This window comes from Netta rufina (genome assembly GCF_964035555.1).
Source record: "Netta rufina genome assembly, chromosome: 7".
Lineage (NCBI taxonomy): Eukaryota > Metazoa > Chordata > Aves > Anseriformes > Anatidae > Netta > Netta rufina.
This window is the reverse complement of record NC_140130.1, coordinates 18,076,364-18,090,567: the sequence shown is the minus strand read 5'-3', so window position 1 is coordinate 18,090,567 and position 14,204 is coordinate 18,076,364. Positions and strand designations below refer to the sequence as shown.

Here is a 14,204-nt window from a genome sequence, read left to right as displayed (position 1 = left end):
TCTCTCTGGCACTTGAGTCCTGATTGGCTGAAGGACTTAGGGAAAAAAAATCTTTAATTAAGTAGATAATCTCTTCTTAGGAAGTTCTGCGGCTCCATTTCACCAACCCCCTTTAGCTCTTACTTTAGGATTGGTTACCCTTCACAGAAGTTGGGATTCAGGGGGCATGCGCCTCTTCATCACACCAGGAGCGCTGGGTGGAAAATAACTCCATCCCTTCCCTAATTTTGTTGCATTTTTTTTTTCTTTTTCTTTTCCCTGGTGGTGGTACCCAATTTTTTATTTTTATTTTTTAGGATGTCCTTTCTCCCTCTTTACTTGGATTTTATGTTTCACATGGACCCTTATCTGGGCATCTTCCTCCTCACTCCCTTCTTCCAACCCTGCTGTGCCTGGTGAGTATTGAGAGCACCTCAGCCTGTGTCGCAGGCAGGTGTCCTTCCCAGAGACCCTAAGGATATTCCTCTTCACCTTCCTAAATGTCCCCTCTTTTCCACATAGCTCTCTTCCATTCTTTAGTGAGACCAGATATTTAACTAAGTCCCAAGACAACCACTGGCAGAGACATTTGATCTAAGCAGAGAATTCCCTTTTCCCCCCTCACCTCCCAGCAGTTACTCTATGGGACAGATCCTGAGCTGGGGTAAATTGGAGTGGATGTCCCAAGAGCAGATGTGGAAGATCTAGCCCCTCACTTCCAACTGGGGAGATATCCCATTGGGACAGTCAGGGATTTCTGGTTTTCCAAAGGCTCGCTGTCTGCTTGCCTCTTATCTTAACCAAATCAAATGGGGCTTCTCTTATTCTCCCCAGAGAAGACAGTCCCTGATTAAGAGCTCAGAGACAGCAGGGATAAGCTCGATGCACAGGAGCATCAGTCTGATGCAGGCACAGGGTCGGGATTACATGTCTGAAATTCGTGTATTAGGGTTTCCTGGGGAGAAGCTTTTGGTGTAGAAATTGCTATGGTTTGGTTCCCAACCACCTGGGACCCATCAGAAGCATCCCCTGGGTACAAACCTGTGGCTATCTCCTGACGACCTATTGCTCATCCTCAGAGTTGCTTTATATTATTTCTAGAAATGTTTTATAACGGTGAACAGAAAGAGATTACATTTGCATCAGTCCTTGTATCATTCCTTGTGGAGTATATCTATCCCATGCTCAGGCAGAGATGGACTCAAATGACCGAGCTCTAGGTATTTTTTTCATAAGTGATTTCTACTGAGTACCCAAACTTTATTCTCCCTTTCTGTGATGCCCCGGGGAATCTGCTCAGTGGATTGCAGACTTATCTCTAACAGCAAGGAAAGTCTTTTCCCATTCAATTACTTAAATCCCCTGCCTCCCCCATAGCAGATCTCTGGAGTTGTTACTGTGGATGGAAAAAACAAAATTACAGAAAGGGAAACTCAAGACTAAGTGGGAACTCATTCTTGCTAGGGTGGGGGTGAAATCTGTGTTCTCTCAGAGGTTTTCTTCTCCCTTGTATACCTCTAATTATGATACAGTAGCAAACTCAGGCTAAATTTTACTTCTTGAGCAAGGGGAATATGTATGTTATGCAGAAAGGCAAAGCTAGGCAAAAACTCATACTGAATTTATTTTGTTCTTTTCCTTCTCCCTTTATATGTCTCTTACTTTCCCTGATATAAATAGGTTTAAAATACATTAAAAGGAAAAAAATAAATCAACATCGGTTAGAAAAAGTTCAAAGGGCAGAATTTTCAGTGCATGCAGTGGAGTGAAATACAGAAATCCCAGACATTTTCAATGGAAGTGGGATGTCTAAATGTCCTGCTTGGCTTTCAGAAGGTTTTTATCTCAAAGAAAAGTTTATAGCTCAAGATAGCTCTTCTTCTCTCAGCATCTTGCTCATAGGTCATAGTTTCCTGAGAGAAAGGAAAATTGTAAACTTTATTTGAAATTATCATATTACAGATCCTGTCCTTTAACTCTCACAGAAGAGGAAAAAAAAAAAAGAAAAAAAAAATGTTAATTGGAATTGTAATAATCCTGCTTGCAATTTCTGCTGTTTATCTGATCTAAGTGCTTAAAACGCAACAAGATATTTTTTATTTTTTTTCCTTCTGGGATTTGATCACTATAATTGGGAGCAGGGCAGGGGGAGGTATTTAGATCAACAATAAATGCTTTTTGTATATGTGGCCACTTTCCTTCTCTGATAGTGAATTAGATTCTGCCGTATAAGCTAGGTGGAACGGTCAACATGTTTCTAGACCACCAAAGTGTCAGGGTTGTATTTAGCAACTAAAAGGTTAATAAATATAAGAAAATCAAGAGAAATGAAATAACAAATGTAAAACCTCAAATGTTAATGAGTTACCTCCCAGTTTCTTATCCTGTAGGAATAATGTAACAACCTCTAATGCCACAACTTGTTTCCAAATGCTTTTTATACTTCAGATATGGGTTTGCCTATAGTTTCTGGTGTTGCTGGTTTTCTAATAGCTTGAGGATGAAATTCAGGTTGAAAGTGAAATTGTATCCATTTTCTGCATTTAAAACAATGACAGTAAAGATCTAAATACAGCTGTATCATTTTCGAAAGAGAGAAATCTGAATCAGCAGCAGAGTAGTGTGAGTGGGTGATCAGGTATCAAACAAGTTCTTTAATGAGAGATTTGATAAGGCTCTCAGGGCATATTAAACTGAGGAGCAGGGTGCGTGTTACTGGGTAACACTGTAACTGAGTAGAAATTATCAGAGGCTTATTAGTATTTGATATGTGTAAAATATAATGGGACAGATGCTTGGTGGCATCATTTCCTATTGAACCCAACACCATGTGACAGACAACCACTGCTATAGGTTAGCTTTGAGATAATTTTCTAATACCAGATGCAATGAAACGCCACTTGTCCTAGGTTTGCTTTTTCTCAGGATGAGCAGAGTTAGCACACCCTGCCCAGTGCCCTGTGTGGGCTGTGGAGGTGGCTGCAGCGCTCAGCGGGACCCCACTCCCTGCCTACTGAGGTCTGTCTGTGCTCTGCTCCCATCCGTGCAATGCTATCCTGGAGTTTGGAGGTGGAGGGAAAGAGTATTAGATAGCTAGAAAATATAAAAAAAATAATAAACAAATCATGTTACAGAGACAAAATCAAAGAGAGATGCATTTCTATGCTACTTGCCTTTTAGAGATGGCTCCAGTGGCATTGCCAACACTCCACTACTTCTGGGGCATGAGTGGCTTAATTGCTTTCTGTCCTTGCTAGAGAATATATCCAGAAAAACATATGCATTTTTCTTAGCTATATCATATGGTCGAGGACAAAGTGAACAGTTTGTCTCCATTGCTACCTTTTGTTCCCTCTCAGCATAAGTAAGAAAACTTCCAGCCATACAATGGCCCACTTTTCAGCAGATAGTACCCCAATATTCAAATTGTCCCATCTCCCCTTGTCCTGAATGCACTTGCAGCTGCAAGAATTATATGTGTGTGTGTGGGGGGGAAGCATACTGATCTGAAGAAATCCTTTACTCCTCTAAGTGCTGCAAACCCACTCAGCAGCGTGCCTGCCTGTTGATCGGAGAGCTCAGGGAAAATGCCTTCTGTCTCCCCGACTTAATAAAAATGTTCAGAATATCCTACTGGGAAATTGCTACCGTTCCATTTGCTCAGCTGCAGATGGTGAATTGGCATATCCTGAACTTGGCCTTTTTGTGAACCTTGAGGTTTATCCTGGGAGAAACAGACCCACTGCTTCAATGCAGCTATGTCAACTGACGCCTGCTAGCAGACTGGTTTTCTGTAAACCCTGAACCCGTGGATTACTGTCCTCCTCCTAAAGCCACCCTTACAACTTCTCAGATGTTCCTAGTCCAAGATGAGGCCCGCAAAGGTTTGAGACAAATGCTTCTTGCACACTGTGAATTTGCCTTTCCCTACCAAAGAAGTAGGAAGCCGTGCAGATGGGATGTCTCTCGTTTCACAAAGGCCAGATAAGAGAGGAATTGTAATTCCCTAGATCTTGCCTACACGAGGGCATTTTAGCAGAATTTTCTCACAGCTGCTACCAGGGGCTCAGATTCATACCAACGCCATCATAAGCAAGCTAGTGTGGTCCCCACGGCAAAGCTCTTAAGGAAAAGGCAAAGGACAGGAGGGAAAACAGACGGAAAATAACTTGTTCATGCTGCTACCCAGTTGCGCGAGGATGGGGACCCACAGAGCTTACACAGCCTGAAAAGCCCCAGGTTCATGCCCCTGTGTGATTCAGGTCACCCGATGCTCTAATCACCCGGCTACAGATGCCGTCTCTCCAAGTCCCAGGAAATATTTAATTAGCTGTACAATGCAGAAGCGGCTCCCAGAGGAAAATTCCTCTGCAAAATAGCCATCAGCTTCATGCCGAAGCACCCACCGGGCCTGAAGAACAGCTGGGGCTGAATCCTGGGCCTGAAACAAAGGAAAGGGCCTGCTGCTCTCACACTGTGCCTTGGCCGCGGCCCCCTCCCACCTTGACCCGGGGGAGCCTTTCCCATATCTTCATCCATATGGATACATTTCCACAAAAAAAAAAAAAAAAAAAAAAAAAAAAAAAAAAAAAAAAAATTAGACTTGCCAAACGAAACTTTGCAAGCTAGCTCTTTAAACCCCTGAACTGTGAGTAATAGCAATGATCGGGTTTCTTGTGGTTTTGACTGAGCTAAAGCAGCTAGCCCTCCTTAGCCCTCCTTTTTGTGGTGTACCTCTGAGATCTCCGTCAGGGCAGCTCCAGCTGAGGGGACTGCCACATGGCTGCACTTCTTCCCCCAGCTTGAGGTGGTAGTGTCTGTTTTCGCCTGCACTGCTGGGATGCCCAAGCCAGCCCTGGGGTTCTCAGTGCTAAGGCTCTGTAAGAGCCCAATTTCTCTCAATTTATGCTCCAGCTTTTTGCTCTGTTACTCAATGCAAGGTCTCAATCAGCTCACATCACCTCTCCAGCCTCAGTGTCCTCCCCTGGGGTACAGCATGCACCCATCTCCTCAGAGCCATAGCGTGCCTGCAGGACAGGCTCTCTGCAGTCACCAGAAATAGTCATGAGGGTTATTTTGCAAACCTGAAGATTTGGAATGAGTTGATCGTAGGATAAGCCTCCCTCCTCTTGCTTCATTTCTGGCTAGGGATTGTTGGGGTTGGCTGTTGGTCCTTTCTGCCAGGCATAGCTGAGCTGCATCCTCCAGATCTCTCGTGGTGGTCACAGCACCACACATGCTCTTGATACTGACAGACCACTTGCATCCAAACAGCCTTTCTTGCTAGAGAAAGAGACTATGATGGTTTCAGTGACCATGATTTCCAGCACAATCCTACAAATCGTTGTGCTGGTGCAGGGAAAGGAGCTCAAGGCTGCAGGGAACAGGGGAGGCCAGCGGGGATTTTTTTCCAGTGGAGAAATACTCAATGAATGCTGGCCTGTGAGCAAGCCTGGCTTAACAAGCCTGCAGCCAGGCAGCGACCTGGCTGAGGAGTTGGTGATCCTACACCAACCTGCTGAAAGCTTTCATTCAGCTTCAGCAGCCCCCAGCTGCCACCCAGCAACACCAGAAGCTCAGGACACTCTCAGTCCCTGCTGAGGACAGTGTCACATCCCACCACTGCCTGAGGAAAGGGGGAAGCTGCTCTCAGCTCAGGCTCTGCAGTCACCCTGGCAGGCAGCAGATCTCACGGGGCACGGTGTGGCCTTTTGGGCAGGGCAGTCTCAGGTGGGAGCAATGAGAAGAGATTGCTGTTTTGCTTTTTCCTCCCCTCCCACCTGGAGGCAGGAGGAACCGGTTAAAAATGTTGTGTCACGGCAAGCAAAAACCACATGCCAGAAGAGCGTGAAATTGGTTACAAAAAACTTGTGATTCAAAAAATAAATATGAGAGATGCTTTCCTTTATTTTGCAATATCCTTAGGAAGAGAGCCCACATTTTATTTTTTTTTCCCCCTCTGTAAAAGGAGTAGAATTTGCTGATCTATGGAGCAAAGCAGGGGGATCATGAGGCTCACAGAACTAAAGATTTTTGGAGCCCCAAATTTAAGATTACTGAAGCAGACCTCACATATTTTCAGTGGAAAAATTAATTTATATGAATAGTGGCAGTTTTCCATGAACAGTAGCAGAAATAAAATTTTCACAGGAATACTTACAAGCGGGCAGCTCTGGAAACTGTTCATCTCATTTTTTCACATTTCACTTGGAAAACATCAAAGTTTAATTTGGGCTAAGCAAGAGGAGAGCATGGGCTGCCAAAGCTGGCTTCACAGGAATGTAGGAGGCCGTGGGGCACGGCCCATCTCCTGGGGCTGGGCGCACACTACCCTGAGTTAAGCTGAGCAGCATTTGGTTATGGCAAAAAGCAAGGGCAGGGAAGCAGGGAAGCGCTAAAAAGATGGGGGAATTGGTATGAAGGGCAGCTGTGAGAAGGAGAGCGAAAGGAAGGAGTGGTGATAGAGGACAGGGGACTGCAGCAGTGGGGAGGGAAAGGGGTGCAGACAGCAGGGCTGAAGAGTTGCTCTGGAGAGGAGGACAGAGGAGAGTGCAGCCATGGGGACCAGGGGAAGAGGGGGTCCCTGGGGCTGTGCAGGCAGAGAGGGTCCAACCTGGAGGGGGGAGCAGGCAGGGGGAAGGAGGAGGCACCAAGAGACCAGAAGTGCCTGCAGCCAGGAGCCATGCAGGCTGCGGGGCTGAGAGGAGAGCCCTGGGATGCCAGGCATTCCCCAGGCCCCTCCGCCGTCACCCCCTCCCTGCTGACACTGTCTCTGTCTTCCAGGTCAGTGAATAATTTCCTGATGACGGGCCCCAAGGTAAGAGAAATCCCTTTGATCTCTGTCCCTGATTCCACTAAACCCAGGGGAGGGGGTGGGGGGTGGCTCCTCCTTCCCACTCCTCTCCATCCAGCCTCAGCCAGAGCTCCCCTCACCCCAGGACTCCAGCAACAAGGCATGGGAGGGCCAGGGATACCCTCCTAAGAGCCACCGCTCTCAGCAAAGGAGCCTGGGATCCTAAGCTGCTTGGGGTCAGAATTTGGACATAGATCTATTGACATCAGGTGAGGATTTCACCTGCCATCTATTGCTTCCCGCTGATCAAGTCAGCATCAGGACCCATGGTTATCTGGCTGGAAGGACACTTTCTGTGGCCCTACAAAACACGCTTCCCCAATGAGCACTGCTGGAATTGCCAGGAACTTGTTTGGTGTTTTTGACTCCCCTCCTCCTTGGATCCCTCTTTTAGAGTCTTATTTTTCCCTAACCAGGACCAGCTGTAAAATTCACCCCCAGATTTTTGTTCCTCCTGATAAACCCATCTTTAGAAGCCATCTCCTTTCACACTGGAGAGGGAAGGGTTTCCCCATTGCCAGGGCTGGCCAGCACATTGCTCCTAACATGGCTACTAGCCAACAGCTCCATTTGGCCTTCTCCCTGCCAGGAGGCTCAGCCTCTGACCCAGCACAGCAGAAAATGCATTTCCTGCGGCTGCTGGCAACTGCCAGACCCCAGGGGAACCAAACCCAGGACAGCCCTTCAGCTCAGTACATCTTGTCTCAGTAAGATGGCACACAGGTCCTTTGCAGTTAATGCCAGCCTCCTAGGGAGTTTGGTGCTCTGCACCATACATCTCCATCCATCGAGACCCCACAGCAGCAGGACCCACAACATGCAGTGCCAGGGTGATGCTGTCCCCCTCCTGACCTGCTGCTCTGCCCCTAGGCCTATCTCATCTACTCCAGCAGCGTGGCGGCCGGGGCGCAGAGCGGCATCGAGGAGTGCAAGTTCCAGTTCGCCTGGGACCGCTGGAACTGCCCCGAGAGGGCACTGCAGCTCTCCAGCCACGGCGGGCTGCGCAGCGGTAAGGAAAGCATTGGACACCACTACCGGGACCCCCTTGCCACAGGTTAGAGCCCAGCAGCCCCTCCTCTCTTCCCATGTGCCTCCTTTCCTGCTCCATTCCCATCTGGGCTGTCCTTCTCCTGGGAAAGCTCAGGAGGGATCTTCCAGGAGGCCCCTTCACCCATCAGGCATGTGCTGGGACTTAGCTTCAAGGCAAGGCAGCCTTGCAACTCCAGTGCTGCCTCTGGACCAGCCAAGACCCAGATGGTGCAGGAGTGCCCTACCTGTCCCCTGTGTGGGCTGCTGGACACACCATGCCCAAGGGGGGCCTCTTGCCTTCAGGGCTGGGAATCAGCATGGGGCAATGAACAGAGGGATGGGAGTGAAATGAGCAGACAGAGCTCTGTGGAGGCTGTGTTCTGGCCAAGGAGCAGGAGAAGGAGGAAAATCTCCCCACAGCTTCCAGGAGGCTGTGACGTCAGAGATACCTGGTGCAGAAATCCAGTGTTAGCTGGGATGGGGAGAGGGTCCCAGAACCATTCCTGTCTAGGTTATCTGCTCAGACACAGCCCATGCTGATGTTAAATGAAAGCCAAAGGCCCAGTGACATTAGCTGATGAACACCACACAGATGTTGCTGGACAGGTATGGGCTCCACACTGAGCCCCTGTCAGTCTGGGCTGGTGTCTAGCAGAAGAAAAGGCTTGAGGGAGAAGGCCCCTTCCTCCCTGGGGTGTATCAGTGAGATGAAGGGGACATTTGGTTGTCTGTGCTGTATACCCTCTGGTGAGCTCCCACGACAGCCAAGTGATGAACTCATCCACAGCCTTGGAAATAGCACAAGTCATTTTGGATTTAGACTGGCAGCTTTCATCTCCATATGGTTCAAGCCAAGACAAAGCTAATCTAACATATAGGGTATCCTTTCTTCCCTGTTCATTGCAAATCTCACCCAACCCAGTCTCCTGCATGGCAAGAGTCATTTCTAACACTGGTCTTGCCATGAAATCTTTAGCACATTTGCTCTCCTTGTCTTCCCACTTGACAGCAAACCGAGAAACCGCCTTTGTCCATGCCATCAGCTCTGCAGGCGTCATGTACACACTGACCCGGAACTGCAGCCTGGGGGATTTTGACAACTGCGGCTGTGATGACTCCCGCAATGGGCAGCTCGGTAAGGACAGACAAGCTGGGGTCCCCCTGTCATGCCCCAGACTGCAGGAGGAAGCTCTCCTCTCCTCCAAAATTCCACCAGAATTACTGTTGGGGAATGCAGGATGGCATTTATAGGCCTCAGGAGCTTTCATCAGTGCGGCAGATACATGAGATCACAGTCAGGAGAAACACTGGCAGTGCCCAGCCTTCATCTCATCCCCATCCCTGCTGTCCCCAGCCTCTAGCTGCTGCACAGCCCTTGGTGTGGAACCCCAGGGCTTCACCACTTTGTCTCTCCCCTCAGCTCTCACACAAAACAGTGAAATTTGGGCATTTTGTTTTGAAAAGAAAAAAGTGAGATTTTTAAATTATCAAGATCTTTTAAAAGCCTTTTTTTTCTTAACTGTACTGGGCAGTTGGTGTGTGTCAATTTGTGACAAACTCCACTGGAGTGCCCAGTATTGAGTAATTTGCTTTATTGGCTAATACTTTTTAAAACAGTCACCATTTCATAGGTGTCAGAGGCCTGGGATGGCCCATCTCTAGCAGAGCAAGACTTTTGGGCAACGACACAACAAATTTTATCTTCTCTGGAAAATTGAGCTAGTCATGCTACACTTCCTTTCCCCAAAACACGTCTGTTTTTCATGAAATTTTTCCATTGCGAACTTAAAAACTTGGCAGGCAAAGGAAATTTTTGGGTTTGTCCAAAACATTACGGTTCAATTCCACGTGCTGCCACACTGACTCTGGGTTGCTGTTTCTGCGCTGGTTAAATGTTTCCATTCTCCCTTCGGCCCCAGCTCTTGATTTGGACTTCATCATCCACTGCAATCATCCACCTCCCATGAGACACCACCGCCTTTCCCTGCGAGAGGGCACCCAGGCAAGGGCCAGGCCTTTCAGGGACAAGAGGCACAAGGCCATTAAACCACAACGCCCACAATGTACCACTGAGGCACACAAGGGTCAGAATATTCCAGATTTCAAACCTTCCCAGAGAATCTGGTATTTTTCTCTAGGAGGAAAAGAAGAAACCGCACAATGTGTTTCCAGGCAGCTGAGCTAAATTATCAAGCCCACACTAGGTTAGCAAAAGTACCCGCCGCGTCTTGCTGTATGGTTTCAGACTGGTCTGGTTAAAGTCATGTTTAGAGGGAAGGTGATTAAAGACCCAAAGCCTCATCTATTTAAGATTTCTAATATATGATAATTAACAGCTTCTGAATCCTGTTCTATAGAAAGCCTGGAAATCCTTGGGTTTCTCACATGTGCCTTCACTTCCTGCATGAGCCACATACTGCCCAGGTCTCAGCAGAAATGGCAGAAACACAGGGGGAGGGAAACTGGAAATACCACTGGGCAAATGGCTGGCTTTGTCCCCCAGCCTCCATTCCCCATCCCATTGCTTCTGGTGATCACCCTTTCTCATCCCTGGGGCCACAGCACGGTGAGGGGCTGGTTCCCTGGCAGTGCACATCTCATCTCCTTTCCTAGGTGGGCAAGGCTGGCTGTGGGGAGGCTGCAGTGATAACGTGGGCTTCGGGGAAGCCATCTCCAAGCAGTTTGTGGATGCCCTGGAGACTGGACAAGATGCCAGAGCTGCTATGAACCTGCATAACAATGAGGCGGGTAGAAAGGTGAGCCCCCTCCCTCCCTCCAGACCTGGAAGCACATCCTTGATGTGCTCTGGTCATTCGCTATGGAGACTCACTGTTTGCTGTGGCTAAAAGCCCAGGAGAAATAATTACCTTGCTGAGGAGAGGGAAAGGCGGGGTAGCAGTACTGACATGAGTGTTTGTTCTAACATAGCAAACCTTCCATGATTACCCTGCTAACTCCTTCTTGCTGTCCTTTCTCACTCTTCAAGTGGTAAAGTACTGTGGAGAAGCAAACCTGAACTTTTAACCAACCATCCCTGGGCAGGGCTATTGTACAAGGAGGGGCCACGGCAGACCTCTCCACAAGCTTGGAGCCAGACCTGTCCATGAGCTGCAGCACAGAAATGACCCCCGTGAGCCCTCTGGGCATTTTCCTGCATCTTCTTTCTCTCCTCATCTTGCAGGCCGTCAAAGGGACCATGAAGCGGACTTGCAAATGCCACGGCGTGTCGGGGAGCTGCACCACCCAGACCTGCTGGCTGCAGCTGCCTGAGTTTCGGGAGGTGGGCACTTACCTCAAGGAGAGGTACCACAAGGCCCTGAAGGTGGACTTGCTGCAGGGGGCAGGGAACAGCGCTGCCAGCCGGGGTGCCATTGCCGAGACCTTCAGCTCCATCTCCAAGAAGGAGCTGGTCCACTTGGAAGACTCCCCTGACTACTGCCTGGAGAACAAGACGCTGGGGCTGCTGGGCACAGAGGGGAGGGAGTGCCTGAAGAGAGGCAAGGCGCTCAGCAAGTGGGAGAAGCGGAGCTGCCGGCGGCTGTGTGGGGACTGCGGGCTAGCAGTGGAGGAGAGGCGGGCTGAGATGGTGTCCAGCTGTAACTGCAAGTTCCACTGGTGCTGTGCTGTGAGATGCGAGCAGTGTCGCAAAAGGGTCACCAAGTACTTCTGCGTCCGCAAGGAGAAGCGGGAGCGGAGCGGGGGTGGTGGGGCCAGCCGCAAGCTCAAGAGAAAGCTCTAACTGCCCCCTGCTCCTCCACGGTCCTCTCTGCCCCTCCTCTCCTTCCCTCCCCACCTCCCCAGCAGCCCCTGGCACCATTTCCTTTGGGGTTAGCTTTGTCTCATTCTCAAGCAAGGCCTGTTCACCCAGCATCACTTTACTGGGGCTTGGACAAAGCAGAAGAGCTCCCCTGGGCCTTGGCCATACAGGGCATTTCCTGCTAGTGCAGGGGCTGATGACCTCTGGGACACTCATGTTGACAAAACCAGGTGAGATTTGGGCCCTTCAACACAAGTTTACTCTATCCAGTGACTCTTTTTGTTGCTGAAAACGCAGCTGGTCTCTGTGGCTCCTGCTCCTTTCAGCTTTTCTGTTCCCCAAGCAAGTACTGCTCACGCTGCTCTGGGCTTTTAAGCAAACAAGATCAATACTCATGAAAACACGAGGAAGCTAAGATGGCACCACTAAACGTGGGCCACTCAGAGTGGTATACCCTAAAACAGAAGAGGCTTATAGTAACAACAAAAAAAAAATGCCTTAAAATAAAATCGTTACTGCTTTTTATTAAGCCCTGCACTGTGAGGAAAGAGAAAAGGTGTGCAACTCTTTCCTGTAGTGAGCCAGCCTCTGTGAGGCCCACAGCATAACCTCCCATCCCTTCACAGCTCTGCTAAACTCTCCAATGCTTCACTTTGCAACTGAGACAGCAGCAGCAAAATTCAAGCTGCTGCTTGACCTGCCCATTAAACATTTGTCCTAAGAAGGGGTCACATCACTTGCTTTTTTATGTGCTTCCTCTGTATCTTCAAAGCCTCCAGGTCTGGCCTCCCTTTTCACCCCAGCCCTTGACTGGTGCCATAATGATGCCCTCATACTTCTCCAGTCCCTTTTCCCTCCCAAATCTCTCTCAGAGAGGAGCTGCCAGCTGAGCCCCTTCCCCAGTTCCTGGTGTACTTGCTGAGCACTCTTACCCTGCCAGCTAACTAACTAAATACTTCCTCCTAGTCTGAGAAAATGTCAGTTTCTATTTAATGGTGTTGTAAATAGGAAAGTGAAGCACTTTGAAGTTTAATTTATTGCACAGTTACTGTGATGTATACATAACATTTTTTCCTCCACGGCATATTGTATATACTCTATAGGCTAAGCAAGCAGCAGGAAGATTTGCTTGATTCATCTCTGTTCCCTTGCCATGGCTGAGGTAGGCAGGGAAGAGGCTAGAAGAAGCAGGACCTGAGGAGACTTACTGCATCATCACACTGATCTTCCTCAGGCTATGAATTTATACTTGACTTTGCTGTTTGAAGTGTCCTTCAGACAGATGAGAAGCCAGCAGAGCTAAGTTACTGGCCATCAGATCTGTCTTGTAGTCAATATTTGTAAACCAATAGCCAATGCAATAAATCAGTAGCTAAGTGCTTGCAAAATGCTGTTGTGTTGGGTGTTTTGTTTGTCCAATTGCATGTGCAGATGTATGTAGTTAAAGTTCTGGAGACTACAACACAGCCACTTACTCATCTGTTTAGCTCAAGGACAGCTCACCAGTTCCCTCCACCTCCACCCCTACCATGATAGGAAAGGGTTTGCTCTCTTGGATGCAGCCTCAGGCGAGCTCAAACTGCAGTGCAGCTGTGAGAAGAAAAGGAGGTGAGAGGGGGAAGATAGAGGCCCAAGTGCCCATTTCAGAGGTGACACACTGAAGACACTCCACAGTCTGTATGTGTGTCTCAGTTATAAAATATCCCCTTCATCTCAGGGCTATTTTGATGGGGCTGGGAATTCAGACCTAGGGCAAGCTGAGGTCCCACCAGAGCAAGAGTATTCACATGAAGCAAGAATCTGGCAGTTCAAAAACTGAAGAAAAAAAAAATCTTGGCCTATTCTCAGGGAAAGCTGAAACACTTCTGCTCCAGACACAAGCCACCAGCTGTGTGCACAAAGTTCCTATTAACACAAGGACCTTGCCCCAGGTCTCCCTTGCATCTCTGGCACCACCTCGCTCTGCTCCCCAGGGTGGGGATGCATCCTTAGGCAGGAAAGTAGAGAGCTGTAGAGAGCCTGTCATCTAGCAGAGAAAAGCTTCAGAACAGGCTAGCTTAGGGGCAACCGCAAGGCAGAGAGGACAGCCTCCACCCCTTGTCCCTCTGTGCTCCCCCATTCCACAGCCAGCTTCAAAAAAGAAGAAAAGGGGAAGCCGTGGAAGCTGTTTCCTTCCCCCCCCGCCTGTGCCACTGCCCCACACAAGTGCCCTGTGAAGACTGTGGTGCAGGCCAGGATGCGCCCACCGGGCAGGGTGACGCCAGTTGGCGAAGGGGAACAGCGTCCCCATCCCTCCCCAGGCCTGCTGGGGCGAGGGGGCACACAGGGCGCGTTGGGAGCATTGGGAGCAGGGGCCCCACCGCCGCATGCTTCTTTCTCTGGGACAAAATGGCGACACCGCAGCTGCAAAATGTGCTGACCTCAGCAGCGGGTCGGGGCCCGGAGGGGTCCCCCTCCCCAGCAAAAGCAGCCCTAGGCAGTAAAGGCACTGCTGCCATTGTGTGGCAGGATTGGATGCTTCCATGTATTCATTTCGCTTTAATGAAGGCGCATTCCTCAGAGGAGAAATATTTACATTCAGCTTCC

At 49.0% G+C, this 14,204-nt stretch overlaps 1 protein-coding gene across 2 annotated transcripts; it reads left to right on the top strand.

Moving 5' to 3' along the window:
- Nucleotides 1–327: 327 nt before the first annotated feature.
- On the top strand, nucleotides 328–11,600 carry WNT8B (Wnt family member 8B; the record flags this gene model as incomplete). 2 transcript variants are annotated; one of them, XM_084290667.1, is made up of 6 exons in its annotated part: nucleotides 328–395; nucleotides 6,763–6,796; nucleotides 7,703–7,841; nucleotides 8,871–8,996; nucleotides 10,475–10,617; nucleotides 11,043–11,600. In XM_084290667.1, 6 exons carry the CDS (start codon nucleotides 328–330, stop codon nucleotides 11,598–11,600), a joined length of 1,068 nt encoding a protein of 355 aa, XP_084146793.1. The 2 variants fall into 2 exon arrangements, with proteins under 2 accessions (XP_084146793.1, XP_084146792.1); XM_084290666.1 differs by lacking the exon at nucleotides 328–395 and having other exon boundaries at nucleotides 6,026–6,796.
- Between the last annotated feature and the right edge of the window lie 2,604 nt (nucleotides 11,601–14,204).